General features: G+C 53.1%; 1 protein-coding gene across 5 annotated transcripts in view; it reads left to right on the top strand.

The window, feature by feature from the left end:
* The first annotated feature begins 823 nt into the window (after positions 1-823).
* Epb41l4b (erythrocyte membrane protein band 4.1 like 4B) overlaps positions 824-14,736 on the top strand; it is a 149,356-nt gene continuing 135,443 nt past the window's right edge. For all 5 annotated transcript variants that reach the window (XM_059254384.1, XM_059254382.1, XM_059254383.1 and 2 more), the window contains exon 1: positions 824-1,129. In XM_059254384.1, the coding sequence (XP_059110367.1) occupies positions 824-1,129 (306 nt within the window). The remainder of the gene's footprint in view (positions 1,130-14,736) is intronic.

Genomic DNA, 14,736 nt, shown 5'->3' with positions numbered 1-14,736 from the left:
ATTTTTCCTTTCACAAAGAGACGTGTTGTTCTCTGCCCCAGGAACAAGTTTTCCCAGGAAGGAGGCAGCCTTGTTTTCTTTATCCGATCAAGGAGGGGGAAACTCTGGGACTTCTCAGGGGGTCCTGTGCGCCCGGAAACACGTGTGTGCTCACCTACGTGTACACACGTGAGCGCACCTACAGCAGCAGGGGGCACTCGGGCCGGCAGGGGGCAGCACAGGCCCGCCCGGCGCAGCCCCGGGGGAGGAGGGCGTGCTGCAGTGCCGGCGGCGGCGGCGGTGGCGGCTGGAGGTGCAGCCCTCCCAGGTGGGAGGCGGGGGCTGCGGGCGCAGGAAAAGGCGCCCCGGGAGCGGGCGTTCGGCGGGGGCCTCCTCGGGCCGGGCGCGGCGCGAGTGGGAGCGAGCGCGCCGGGAGCACGCAGGCGCTCTGCTCCAGCTGGCCCTCGGCCGGCGCGCCGCGCGGGAGCAGCCCGTAGCCGGGTCCCCCTGCAGGGCTCTTCGGGGGGGACAGCGGCTACGCAGTAGCCGGCACCGACCGCCCGCCCCTTCAAGCGCGCAGCGGCGACAGCAGCGGGACGGTCCCCCGAGCCGCTCGCGCGCGCTCTCTGCCGCGCAGCTCCTCGCGGCGGGCGCTGGCTGGGCCGACGCGCCCCGCGGGCGGCCGGAGCGCGGCCTCGGCCTCGGCTGGGGCGGGAGCGAGCCCCGGGCCGCAGCCCGCGGGAGGCGGCGCAGCGCGGCGGGGACTGACGGCGGCGCCGGGCGCTCCCGGGCGGCGGCGCGGCGGCAGCGCAGGGGGCGGAGGCAGGGGGCGCCCCCGGCCAGGATGCTGCGGTTCCTGCGCCGGACCTTTGGCCGCCGCTCCATGCAGCGCTACGCGCGGGGCGCGGCGGGGCGCGGGGCCGCCGGGCTGGGGGACGAGCGCGACGGGGGGCCGCGAGGGGGCCCGGCCGCCGCCGTCAGCTCCTCGGTGCTGCCCGCCGCGCCCGGGGGCAGCGTGTTCCCGGCCGGCGGCGGGCCCCTGCTCACGGGCGGCGCGGCTGTGCACATCTCCGCCTCTGGAGCGGCCAAGGCCACCCTCTACTGCCGTGTCTTCCTGCTCGACGGAACCGAAGTGAGCGTGGACCTGCCGGTGAGTGACGCGGCGGGGCACTGGTAGTCTGCGCCCCTTGGGGCAGAGCCCCCTGTCCCAGTGTTTCCCTCTGGGAAGCTTCCCGGGCCGCTCTTGGGGGACCCCTCCCCCATCTTCTATCAGTACTCCGGGTCTGAACCCTCCAGGACCGCCAAGCCCGCGTATGTTGTGGGGCCCAGTCTTTGGCACCTTGCACCGCAGGGTTGCGTCTTCTTTGGTGCCCACCTAGGTTTTTGGGCCTCACCCCTACCCCATTGCACACTGTCCCCACATCCCGCGTCCCCTCCCCTTGGCGCAGGTGGCTGGCATTCCCTGCCAGGGTTGGCCTTCCGATGCTGGCTGGGTTAAGTAGAATTTTTTAAGCGATGCAGGGCTGCTCGGGGTATCTCGCTTTTGGTGTCAGGCCTTGATGAGACACTGGAGAAGAAATCTTTGCCTGCTGCCCAGCAGGTGCCCCAAGTTTGGAAAGAGGGTTAGGGAACAGTTTGCCTCTCTGTCCTCTGCTGATCCCTTATGGATGGCCTCCACTCCTATCCCAAAGAGCCCCCTGCCTCACAACCTCGCGGGGGGGGGGGTGGCGACTTGGGAGACAACTCTCAGGCCAGGTCAACTTTGAACCGGCAGGGGCCTTGGCCCCAGCCCCCTCTGGATTGGCCTTCCAACTCACTCCCACACCCGGCAATGTGCGTGGGACGCGCAGGACATCCCGGGGTGGCAGCGCCGGGGCCTGTGTCCGGGCCACACACCCACACAGGTGGTTGCACCGGGGCCCAGTTCCAGTGGCAAGCTAGGCCAGCGCCAGTATCTCCGGCAGGGAGTCCAGCCACCAAAAGAGTCTTTCTGGCCAGAGGGGCCAGTCAGATCCAATCAAACCGATGCACTAACGGGGCGCCCACTGTGCACTCGGCGCTGCGGCAGACAGTGCCTTCGGGAATCTTTGGCATGACAGAAGACACCGCAGTAATTGAGCCTTAGATGGGTTACAGATTGTCCGGAGCGTTTAGGCCTTCCTGGGTGGCAGGAATTGTTTAGATTTAAAGAGAGAACTCTTTAACCTGTAAGGGTTTCCGATGGCAAAAAATCAGCCTACCTGGCCTGGGCTCTAATGCTTCTTCGTGTGGGTTTAATTTGGAGACAGTTTCAATTTATGGTAGTTTAATTTTGTGGTTCTTGTGCTCCGTAGGAGAGCATTTTGTCATAAAAATATCCTTGCGGGGCCTTTTCATAGAAAAGGTGCCAACATTCCCCAGCCCAGAGCTGTTGTCTTTTCCAAAGCGTTCTTGTCACTGCTGCCCAAGAATGAGGCTCTCCAGCTCTGATGCAGCTGGGGAGAGGCAGCCTGAGATCGGGGAGCAGAGGCGAGGTGAGTGGGCAGCTTGGGTTGGGAGAGGATGTGGCGCAGTTTGCATCTGGCAAAGGAATGCTATCCTTGGGAACTTTGCTGGTGCTCCTTGCCGGGTGGCTTTCTTGTCTGGTCCCCAGGGATAATTGGCTTATAAAATGTATTGCTACTGTCAGGTTTGTGCGACAGGCTTAAGTGGTGTTTCTGAGATGAAAAATTGCACATGGAGTAAAGTGCCTGTGTGCTAAATAGATCCAAACAGGTACACAAATGAACAGGTTGGGATGCTGGCTTACCGCAGCTGGTGGGGCCGTGGGGGATGGGAACACAGGCGTCCTAAAAGGTTCCTTACCTTTTTATAAAAGGGCACAGAAGAATTCCTCCATCCCGGGTTTCCTTTTGATGGCAGATATTTTTGATGCGTTTTAAAAAGATGTGTGATTTAGTGAGCTCCGGCTTTTATTTATACATACAGACGTGAAAACCATGCACCGGGTCCATAGGCAGATAAAAAGCCAATGCTGGCTTTGTTGTGTGAGCTTTCAGGGAGGACAGATGAAGAAAAATTACCAGTAAACATGGCTCATTGATTTAAAGATTTATTAGATATTAGAATTGCATCACTCAGTCTCCTCCACCAATCTTCCCCGAGCTGAGTGTAAGTTCCTGTAATTAATTCTCCCAGTTCGGAGGTTTAGCGCCAGGCAGCTGGCTCCCTTGTGGATTTGTAGTGTTTGTGCTGTACCTTAGATCCACTTTCCCGGATTCCCTCTCTATGCCTCCTTCTAGGCATCTGACCCCACTGGGGCTTGCTCTGCTGTTTCTGGATTTTTACTACTTCCTGGGCTCTGGCCTTGCCTGGCTGCTTGTCCCACAGACAGGATTTACCTTTGACCTGATACCTCTAAGCTTCCTTCTGTATTGGATCACTTCCATAGAGACCCGGCTGGGGACCGGGCCAGTCTGACTACGACTCCTTTGTAATTAAAACCCTCGGGTGGCTTTAGCTTCAAGAATTCCTTTGCTCACCATGCAAAAGTGGTGATGTGCTGTCATAAACCTCTTTATTAGTCCCTCTCAGGACAGACGCGTGTGTTCTAAAATGGCCTCAAACACAGTAACACCCTGAGTATGACCAGGCTGTGGCACCTCAGTGCAGTTACTCATCATTTATGGGGTGTCTCGAATGGGCTAAACTACTTGTTGTGAACACAAAGGTCAGTGAAGTATGGCCTGGAGGCTCTTGGAAGACACATTTGGAAAGATAGTTTTGTGTTCTGAGTGATGCTAATAGGAGAAACACTCCCTAATGGGATGTTCCAGAAGGTTGAAGTGGGGTGTGTGGGGTGTGGGGTCAGAAGGACTTCCTGAAGTTTTTGACGCTTGGAATGATAGGATCTTAAATCCACTGTCACTTGGCAATGCCGTGGTCCAGTTGTCTTAGTTAATAAAGGAAGATGCCACGGTCCTTTTCCTGGTGAGCCCCCTCCAACAGACTTGGAGTTGGGTTGGTCTGGTCGGTTGAATCTGCTGGCATTTCTGGTTGTTCTGAGCCCTTCATGTAGATAGTCAGTACTTTCTCAGTTGTGGATAAAACATTGACAAGAAGGTCTTTAAAAGCCCCACCTATAACGTGCCGTCCAACGCGGGCTTGGGGTACAGGCCCAGCCTCCAGGTGACACTCAGAGGGCCACCCTGAGCCATTTCTTTTCAGAAGCCTGGCTCTGCCATGGAGGGCACCTCCCTCCCATTCGTCCAGCCGTGCAGCAGCCGTCCGGTGTGGTCTGGTCTGAGGGAGCCAGGCACTTTCCTTCTATGAATGTGGCTGCAGATGCCACTGATGGGTGTGCTTGGCAGTGTGGCACCGGTTGTTGACTCGTATTAGCTCTCTGTTGACTAAAACCCTGGCATCGCTTGTGCCCGGGCCGCTTGTGCTCAGCCCCGCCTCTGTTGCCTCGTGTGTGTGTGTGTGTGTGTGTGTGTGTGTGTGTGTGTGTATGCCTCCGCCTCCGTTCCATCTTTCAGCAGCCCTGTGTGCAAAGCTGTTGGGACAGTGGCCTGCCAGCTCGCACTCCCGCCATGCCCTGCAGGGGAAGGCTGGTTGGCCAGTGTAGCGCTTGGCGCGGTCGCTCTCACTGTGTCTGGAACTTGGCATCGACTCATTAGGGTACTGTGTAAACGTGGAGAATTTCAGTGTTACCTTAGAGCGTCACCGTGCCACCTTGGGCAGCTTCAGCTCTTCAGTGTTGGTTTCCCTGTTTTTTTTTTTTTTTTAAATGGGAAGGTGAAATGATTAAAAACAAATTACAGTGCCTCAGTAAGCCACGAGACACTAGAGGATTGCTAGAAAGTGATAATTTTATAAACTTCTCATCTTTTTCTTTGGGACGTGGAGAAGTCTTTTTAAAAATTGTAATATGGACTTTAGAAAAACACACGTGAGCTATACCAGGCAGGCTTCCCATTGTTTAGTGGAATTGGAAGCTGGATGATGCTATATGAGGGATGCTTTTTAAAACAACAACAACAACAAACTTCACTCTGGAAGAGAAAAGACGCCTCTGCACAGCCTCTTAGGGGCCCGCTGGAACAAACGTGCTACAGCATAACGATCACATGCCTTATTTGGGAATTGAAAGTATATACCCATCCAATGCATGATGGGCGACTGAATTCAGAGGGCATAAAGTGACCTCCCTTCAGTCGCTCCCTGAAGAGCTGCAGTGGGCTGCTCTGGGAAGGCACAGAGCAAGCTGGGTTGTAGGATGCAGGCATTGGTGGCACCTCCTCACCCATGCAGGACGGGGTGAGATGTGTTTCTGATGGTTAGAAGTAAGGCATGTTTTCTCATTCCCTGTAAAATTCTAGCAAAATGACTCTCTAACTTCAACACATGTGAAGTTCATCAGGTCCCAGTGATTCTCCTGCCTCAGCCTTCCTTGGTGCTGGGACTGCAGCCATGTCTTAACTGTTCTCAGTTCCTCTGAAGGGAGTGGTGCGTGCGTGCGTGCGTGCGTGCGTGCGTGCGTGCGTGCCTGCCTGCCTCCCTCCCTTCCTTCTTTCCTTCCTTTCTGTTTTCTTTCTCAAATAAAATTTTCAGAGCCCTTGGAGCTGGAGATGCTTCAGCAGAGGACCCAGCAGAGGTTTGATTCCCAGCATCTACCCGGCAGCTCACAACTCTGTAACTCCGGTTCTAGGGACCCACAGCACTCACTTGGGACACAAATGATGCAGAGACATACATGCAGGCAAAACACCTGTACTAATAAAATAATTAAAAATAAAATCCACAGAGTTCACCGCTAGCATTTGTGGTTCAGTGTTTCAGGGAACAGAGCTCCTGGCTGTTCATGGTCCTCCACTGCAGGTGAGGCTGATGACTGCTGTCCTTCACACCTTCCAGTAGACTCTGACTCTGGTGACAGACAAAGGCAACTGCACTGTGCATTAAATCCACTGTGGGCATGCATGCATGCATGCATGCGTGCGTGCGTGCGTGCGTGCATGCGTGCATGTGGTGGAGGTGGGGCAGTCTTGACCTGGGTATTGGCCTGTGCTGCAGAGAGCCTGCTTTTGCTAGAGTGGAGTGGAGGCTCGGCTGGAGGATGGGCTTGATACCAGCTATGCTGTGGCAGTACTGCGGGGGAAGGGTGAGGAGGGTGTGGCTGGGAGGAGGAGGGCGTGGCTGGGAGAGGGGGCAGAGGGCCCCGGGGCAGGTCACAGGTGGAATCAGGTGAGTATATGGGGAAAGGGCCAGGTGCCAACGTGGAGCATATGTGGAGGACAGGTCTCCCCTCAGCACAAAGGAACCCCCCAGGTCTGACTGCCTCAAGTGCCTTGCCTGGACCAGGTCTTTTCCTGTAAATAGACGTTGATGAGTCGTGGCCCTGAGGCACTTGTCCCGTCCTTTGCCACACCTTCAGTGGGACTCTGGGGAGCCTTGGGTGTCTGTCCACATGGGTCATGAGTTTGTGTTGTTTCTGTAAAGGATGCCTCTGTTATAAAAGGTGAGCTGAGTTGGGAATGAGAGAAGTGAGTGGTAGGCATCTTTCTCTGGCAGGATGTGGTAGAGACTAGATCCTAGAAGCTGGTGCCACACTGGTCAGTGTGAGGAAGTGGAGGGGGGTGAGTGTTGAGTCGGAGCTCCCCTGGTCTCTTCCAGAGCCAGTAACATGACTCCCCAGAGGTACAAAGCTCTGAACAAACATTAACTTGCTAAGTACTTCCATGTGCGTCCACTCACTGAATTCTGTCCCTGGTTTTGAAATAGCAGAAGGCCATGGGGGTGAGCTTTCCCCTTTACATTCTTGTGTGGAAACTTAGAAAAATTTCTAGCCTGGTAACCACAGAGATCCTCCTCCTCCACCAATATGTGTTCTTCCCACTACTGGACCTCTTTGGCTGGCTGGCTACAGATGGCTCCTTCTGCTACACTGCTCTACCCAGAGAAAACCCCTCTTCAGAAGGGGTCTACACTCTCTGTCCCTCACTCCCCTGGACAGCTTTCTGCTGCCAGGGTCACCTGCTGATTCTTCAGGGTATCTCCTCGGGCTGGTGCGTAGGTCCCACCCCCTCCTTCATCTCATATTTAGAACAGGTTGCCAGCGGAAGGATTAGAAAATGTGGAGAAGCCAAAGATGGTAAAACAGATTCTCAGATTTCATGAGAGGTTGGAACCACTGGGAACATTGTCCCGGGTCTCCGTCTTTGCTTTTTAATCTTTATATTCATATGGAAATGTGTAGTTTGGGTGATGAACTTAAATGGGCCAGTTGGAAAGGGTCCCTTGACCCTGATCTTGCAGTGGGCTCTGTACCTCCTCTTGTCACAGTCCAGGAATGTACTGCAGTGTGGTCGGTCCTTGGAGCTCACTCCCTGGGTGAGCAGCAAGCTTGGAGCCCTCCTGGTCTCCCACTCCTCCTCCTGTTGGCTGCTTAAAGGTTTTAGTGATACAGTCTCCAGTTCCTCGCCTCAGGGATCAGTGGGGAGAGGGTGATGGTTACTTTTAATTGTTAACTGACACAATGTTGAACAACCTGGGAGGAGCTCTCAGTGAGAGATTGTCTGGATTGGCTTGACCTGGGGGCCTGACAAGGGGAGGGGGATGAGGGGGACAGGGGGAGGGGGGAACACAGGAGGGGGGAGGAAGGGGGGAATTGCCTTGCTTACATTAATTTGATGCAGGAAGACCGGCCTAAATGTGGACAGCACTGTTCCCTGGATTTGGGTCCTGAACTGCGTGAGCGGAAGCAGTAAGCATGCTCCGGACTGTGCGTGGGACTAGTTGCTTCAAGTTCCTGTAACCTGGAATTGTGAATGAAACAAATCCTTTCTCTCCTAAACTGTTTTTGGTTCCTTAACCTGTCAGCTAAGCCCCGATGCTCTCCTGGAAAACTCAGGGATAATGACAGGCAGCCTTTGTGAGCATTCTGAAGGATAATCCCAGGACCCCTGAGCACGGAGCCAGGGAACAGAAGTGCCACTAGGCTAGGGAGGGCACAGTGTGTCAGCAATGCCCTGAAAAGCTCCAGCTAGAGCTGCTCTGTTGGGTGTGCCCCCTGCACCCCAGTGGCTCGAATCTTGTATCTTCTGCAGCCTCAGTGGTTCCTCTCCAGCTAACTGTGTCATCTCACCTGGCTACTTGATTTTAATGTGCATTTATGAAAATTGTTTTCCTACGTGTTTTTGCTCGCGTAGGGCACATTTTCTAGAGTCAACAAAGGCCTACGGAGCTCTTCCAGTGTGTTGGGGGAGGGGTGTTTCTTGGGTTCCCAGTCGTGGTGGACATGTAACCCCATAGGAAGCAGGGCAAGGGAGGAGCCACTGAACTGTGTGGGAGAGGTGGAAAAGCTTTGACGCCCACAGTGACTGGGGCTGTCCCAAAGGATGCACCAGTACAGCTGGTGTCCTTTGCTGGAAGGTCTCTTGGCAGCAGGTGCAAATGCATGTGGAATGGGAGGGGGAAGGGGGAAGTCACTCTTGGGGGGGCAGGTATGGAGGGCTGTGAACTCTGACTGTGTCCCTGGGTTTTAAAGGAGTGTGTGAGAGGCGTTTGAAGTCCATGAGAGCCTGCATCTGTGCTCAGGGCTTCTGGGATTATCCTTCTGGAAACTCACAAAGACTGACTGTTTCCCCCAGAGTTTTACAGGAGAGCCAGGCTTAGCTGGCAAGTTAAGAAACCTGCCTGAAGCCACACAGCTAGCAAGGTCCAGGTTCAGACACAGACTGGAGGAAATGTTCATCTGAGAACTCTGGCAGCTCACCTGGACATGGAATGAGTGAATGGCTCTGAGCCTGCCCCAGGGGTCCACAGGTGCCTGGGGACCCCAGGGTCTCATGAAGATTCCTGCTTTTGAAGGCCGCTTGGCACCTCCAGAACTTAGATTCACATTTGTGCTACACTGATGGAGTACAGTTTCTTAAAGATGCATTCTGACTTGAATGCCATCCTTCAACACCTGGGTCAAAAAGCAGTCTTCATGAAGAAGAGCCTAGTAGAGCAACATTAACACTGTCATCCAGAAAACCGGCTCCATCTCCCCGTCCTGCTGCTGTGTAGCAACTGTTGGGGTGCCCTTTGCTCGCTTCGGTCTTTGTGCTTCTGTATACGCGTTGATAAGCACGGCAGCTTTTGTTTTGATTTGTTTTGTAGCCTGGGAGTTGAACCCACGGCCCTGAGCGTGGCTAGGCAGGTAGTCTCCATTGCCAAACCTGCCCTTTTCTTAGCAAAATATTTTCCAGCTGTGCAGGTTTCCCGAGCTTCTCACCCTCTTGGTGCTGCTCTGGCTGACTTAAATCCACCCTGCCTCTCTCTGTGTGTGGCAAGTGAGTAATACCTGCCTCTGCCTTCTCCGTCTCCGGGGGTTGGAGGGTGATGTGTGGAGCATCTGCTCTCCTGCCTGTTAAGCACCCTGCCTCCCAAGCTCAAGGAATTTGTGTCATTTCTTTAACGGCCTTGTCTGGCAAGGCATTACCTTCGCCTTCCAGGGGGTCTCCAGAGAGCAGATGGCCACAGGCCATGTGCCTGGTAAATGTGGTCCATTCAGATTCTGTCTAGGTTTCCGGGCTCCTTTGACCTTGTTTCTCCAGCTCAGGTGCACAAGCGTGGCTCTTGTTTCCTCACTGTTTCTGGGTAGTGAACGCCCCTAGCTCTGCCTCGCCGCTCTGTCTTTCTTGCTCTGGAGTTTGGGTTCAGTGTGCTGCTTCTGAGCAGGTTTTTTTTTTTTTTTTTTCCTGGATCTTTCCCCTAGTCCTAGCTGGCGGTGTGTGCAGCATGTTCTTCTGATAGTTAAGAACTGGAAGAGTCGTCGGGACCCCCCCAGTGATTCCTTGGCACCCAGAGTTGGGCTTGGTCCTAGTGTGGGGTCATCCCCCTTGCTGTCCTCTCTGAGCATACCGTCCACAAGTGCCTGCAGAGGTGACATCCCTCGGTGCGGAGATGCTCTTCCAGGCCCAGAGCCCCGTCTGAATGTTGTCCTCCGCGCCATGGTCTTAGCTTTTGACAGGCCCGGAAGTGCCTATTCCCTGTCTGCTTCCTTCTTCAGCTTCACCCGCCCTGACTGGAACTTTTCAGAACTCATAAAGCAACAGAGAGCTAACCGTTTGAACAGTTTTTACATGTGTAGCCATTATATCATCCATCTCTAGAGCTTTTTAAAAATCTTCTTAAATGGAAACTCCAGCCCCATTTGAATACTAACTCTTCATCTCCCCCTCTCTCCTCTTCCTTTTCCCTCCCTCCCCCTCTTCCTGCTTATAGGTGCTGTTGAGATACTGGAAAACAACTTGGCATAGTATTTAAAAGGCCAAGCTTACCCTTCCTAGCTCCCAGGCCTGTATCCCAACTCCTTTCTACTTTTTGTCCTTTTGAAGTTGACTGCTCTCGTGTCCTTAAGTGGACCCTACAGCATTTGCTCTTCTGTGTCAGGCTTCTGTCACTTAGCAGTGACCTTCCCAGTTGTAGCCTGTACAGGCATGGCATACTGTTTATCCTTTTATCCAAATCAGAGAATTGTATGGGTTTTGGACCTCTCAGCCCTCCCATTCAGTAGTGCCACTGTCTTTGGAGCTGTGGATGCCCTTAACTCCTGTTTTTATTTGATTTTAAGTAACTAATTATTTTGTATGTGTTTGGGCATGAGAGGGTAGGCACACGCCATGGTGCATGTCTGGCAGGCAGAAGACTTCCTGCAGGAATGGGTTCTCTGCTTCTACCTTGGGGGTCCTGGGGATCAAAATCAGATCATCAGGCTTGGCATCAGCCACCTCCACCTGCTGTGCCCTTCCCTCCTGGTTGGTGGACTTCGGGCATCTATCTCCCTGGGGGCCTGCTCTGTTCTCATTCTCTTCTAACACTGTCTCAGTCGGGTGGTGGCGGGAGGTGGCGAGCCGGTTTCCTTACACACTTTTGTCAGGCTTGCCTGGGATCGGCAAGTCTTCTCTCGAGCACATTCAAGAATGAAATATAACTCCAAGAGGCGTTTCCTTTTGGCTTTTTGAGACAGGGTCTCACTCTAGCCCAGGTTGACCCAGAGCTCACTGTGTAGCCCATTCTGGTCTCAAACTCACATCAGTCCTCCTATAACCTATCCTCCCCAATGCTAGGCTTGTAGGTGAGAGGCACCATGCCTGGCCAGACATCCCATAACAGGAAGGATCTGAATGAAAACAGTGCAGTAAAGATCCTTCTGCTACCACCCAGCTTAAGCACAGACTGGTCCCCAGTTTGCATGGCTCTGCAACGCTTTGCTTGCGGACCGACTACATTCCTTCTTTCCCTCCCGAAGCTCGCCTTTCATCCTTCTTTTTGTTTAAGGACTTTCCCTAAGCAGTACATTGTTAGTTTCTTGTGCTGTGAGCTGAGGTGGTTTTTCATTTAGCCTGTGCGCATGAGACCCATCCATGATGATGAGGTACCTGGGGTGCTAACTGCTCTAAGTTACTCTGTTGCATAACTGTAATGGAATCCGTTTATCCTCTGGAGATATTTGGAATGTTTTCAGTTTAGAGCTATGTGGGAAAAAACAAAACAACACACACTTGGTCAGAGTTACCTTGGTCCCCAGGTAAGCATGTGCAAGTGTTTCCTGCAGGAGGCGTGGCTAGCAGGGAGGGTGGGCTGGGCCTCTTACTACTATGCCAAGTTGTTTGCCAGCATCCCAAGAGCATCTAAAGGCATCCGTGATCCTCCTTCTCTACCGTCACGTGTTCTGTAGCTTTTTGTTTTATGTCTGCAGTCTAGGGGGAGTGACAGCAATGTTTGGGGTCTTCCTTCTGTGGAGCTGGGGACTGAACCAGGTCCTCATGAATGCTGGGCAGGCATCCTGCTACTGGGCCAGGCTCACCCCCTTCCCCCCTCCCTCCACGTTCCCCAGTGATTGGTGGGATTAAGCTTCCAACGGTTGTTAGTCACGTGGACTCCTGCTGGAAGGCGCCGTGATTTCTGTCCGCCTTTGGTATCATTGTGCTTTCCCATTGTGTTGTGATCTTTCACCTTCATGCCAACTCCTCAGGGAGATTGTCTGCTAATCCCTTCCCTCGGAGAACACAACCGTGGACAAGCTTCCTTGGCGGCTTCTCCTCATGGAGGAGTTGTCACTGTTTGACTCCAGTGTCGCTCAGAATGAGCTGCTTTAGCAGCTGCTGGGGGCTTCGGGGGAGCAGTGGTGACACATAGAGTCTTGGCTTCATTCTGCAGCGTGTGTGTGTGTGTGCGTGTGTGTGTGTGTGTGTGTGTGTGTGCGCGCGTGTGTGTACATGAGTGCACCTGTATGTGGAGGAGACCAGAGGATAATTTAGGGTGCTATTTCTCAGGTGCCATCTACGTCTTGTTCTTTTTAAAAAAATGTTCTTTCTCTCTTCCCCCTCTACCTCCCCCTTCCCTCTTCCCTCGCGCGCGCGCGCGCGCGCGCGCGTGTGTGTGTGTGTGTGTGTGTGTGTGTGTGTGTGTATGATGTGTGAGCGCATGTGACGCAGCAAGTGTGTGGAGTGTGGAGGTCAGAGGACAACTCTGTGGACTCAGTTCTCCCTTTTGTGTTTACGTGGGTTCTGGGATCAAACCTTCAAGCAGGTCCCAGGCTTGCATAGTAAGCACCTTTACCCAGTGAGCCAGCTCTGAGGCCACAGTCTCTTATTGGCCTATATTCTCTTAATCTGGCTGGACAAGGAGCCCCCAGGACCCATACTTAGCTTTTTATACGTGGGTCTGGAGATTGAATTTTAGATCCTCATGCTTTTAAGGTAAGCGCCGTGCTGACTGACCTGTCACCCCAGAACTGTATAATGGACTCTAAGTGTATATCATGAGAATTCGGTGTTTACCCAGGTATACTGTTACTCGTTTATACCTATAGCTCTGGCCCTCCCCAGAGACTCTACAATAAGTTTCACATATGCCATTTCAAGCATATACTTCATTAGGTGTCTCTGGAAGAGAAGGCTATACTTTAAAAGGTATCCACAAGTCTGCTGAAGCATCTCAAAGTAACAATTGCATTTTAGTATCACGTATTTAGCTAATGTCAAGATTTTCCTTGGGTTTTTAGCAAGGTCTGTTTATTGCATTTTGTTGACAGTCTCCGTGAGGCAGTTGTTTAGACCTTTCTCCTCTTTCAGTTTTCATATTTCAGCATGTATCTGTTGAAGAAGCCGAGACATCTGTCCTATGTATGTCCCTTGTTTTCTGGATTTTGCTATATTCGGTCACCCTGGCAACGGGTTGCATTTGAAGCACCTGAGCCAGGACATGTACATCATTAGGATAAGTTTCTGATGCTCAGAAAGGGTGAGTGGAGATCAGTAACTACACCTGATGTAGATGCTCAGGGGGAAGGCCTAGGGTGGGCCTGCAGGATGAGAGAAGACTCCCGGATGAATGGAAAATACCACCGAGAAGCTTGGGGCCCTGAAGGCAAGCAGGGGATCAGCTTTCTTGGTGGCTGGAACAGCATATGCAAAGGCACTGAGGCTGGAAAGAACATGTCCAAGGTTCTGCTCCTTGCTGTACGCTTAACCATCTCCCACTGATCTTGCCTCATGGAAGAGGTCCAAATTCCTCTCGGTAGATGTGAGGAAGGAATGTTTTCGTTTCTTCTGTCTACTTTGGGTTTCATCACCAGCTCCTTGACACAAGGCACTCCTTTATCCTGTTCTCTCCTGTCTGGGTACCCTTTACCCTCCCAGGATGCCCTCTGCAAGCCCTTTCTGTCTCTCCCAGCTGGATACGCCAGCGTGTTTCCGGGAACACAGAGCAAAAGAACACTCCAGGGAGAATGAAAGCAGCTAACTACAGGATAGTTGGAATAACCGAGTGGTAGGCTTCATGGAGCCAGTGGAGACCACTTGGTCCAAAGCCTGGTTCTAGGTTGGATTCACTTTTCCAGCCACCTAGGAATGCTCACTGCTCTCGCCAGCCCATGATGAGAGTGTAAACAGAGTAGCTTCGGGCAGGTGGGTCTCTCAGATTTTCTTGGTGACACTCACTCACTCAGCCTCTCCGAGGCTCCACTGTCTGCCTCTTCTAAAGCAGGCAGGGTTCTTCCCAGCCATGGAAGGGTTCTCCAGCCTATGATATGGACACAGGCTTCCTCCAGGCACCTGATATTTGGTAAAGGCTCAGGAGGGTTAGTTATTAACCTGCCGGGAACCCTCAGCTGCCCATCCCAGGTGTTTCATCAGCCGCTAGCCTTTTATTGCTCCTGGCCTGAGCAACCCAGTCTGTATCTGTTAGTCAGCATCAGTACCTCTTTGATGACAGCGAGGGTGGCTGGTCAGAGTTCAGGGAGGGGCCCAGCTGGCTTGGAACTGGGGTCCAGGTCAGGCCATCACTGGCAGATCCAGTAGGATGAGAAGACTGTGGGATCAAGACTGTCTTAATGGGAACAGGAGGAATCTAAGGTTGGAAATGTTTTCCCAGGATACACTACTATTCGAGAGCTAGGGATTTGTTCAGCTTTGAACCCAGAAACCTCAGCAGTTTGGGGAGTGGAGAGACTCATTGCTCCCCCTTATTTTGCGGCTGAGCAAAATGATTCTGTAGCCTCAGCCAAGTGTGGAGGTGCATGCCTGTGATCTCAGTCCTGAGGAGGCTGAGGCAGGAGGACCATTCATTACACATTCTGGGGTAGCCTTAATGACATCGGGAGACCCAGTCTCTAAAAGTAGCGACATCTAAAGTAAAATCTACAGTCCCTTCATTAAAGAGGCTGCTAAAGGAAAGCAGAACGCTTGGGTGCTGTGTGTGTGTGTGTGTGTGTGTGTGTGTGTG

The sequence above is a fragment of the Peromyscus eremicus genome, chromosome 2 (assembly GCF_949786415.1).
Source record: "Peromyscus eremicus chromosome 2, PerEre_H2_v1, whole genome shotgun sequence".
Lineage (NCBI taxonomy): Eukaryota > Metazoa > Chordata > Mammalia > Rodentia > Cricetidae > Peromyscus > Peromyscus eremicus.
The sequence above is the reverse complement of the archived record's forward strand: the minus strand, read 5'-3'. Positions and strand labels throughout refer to the sequence as shown.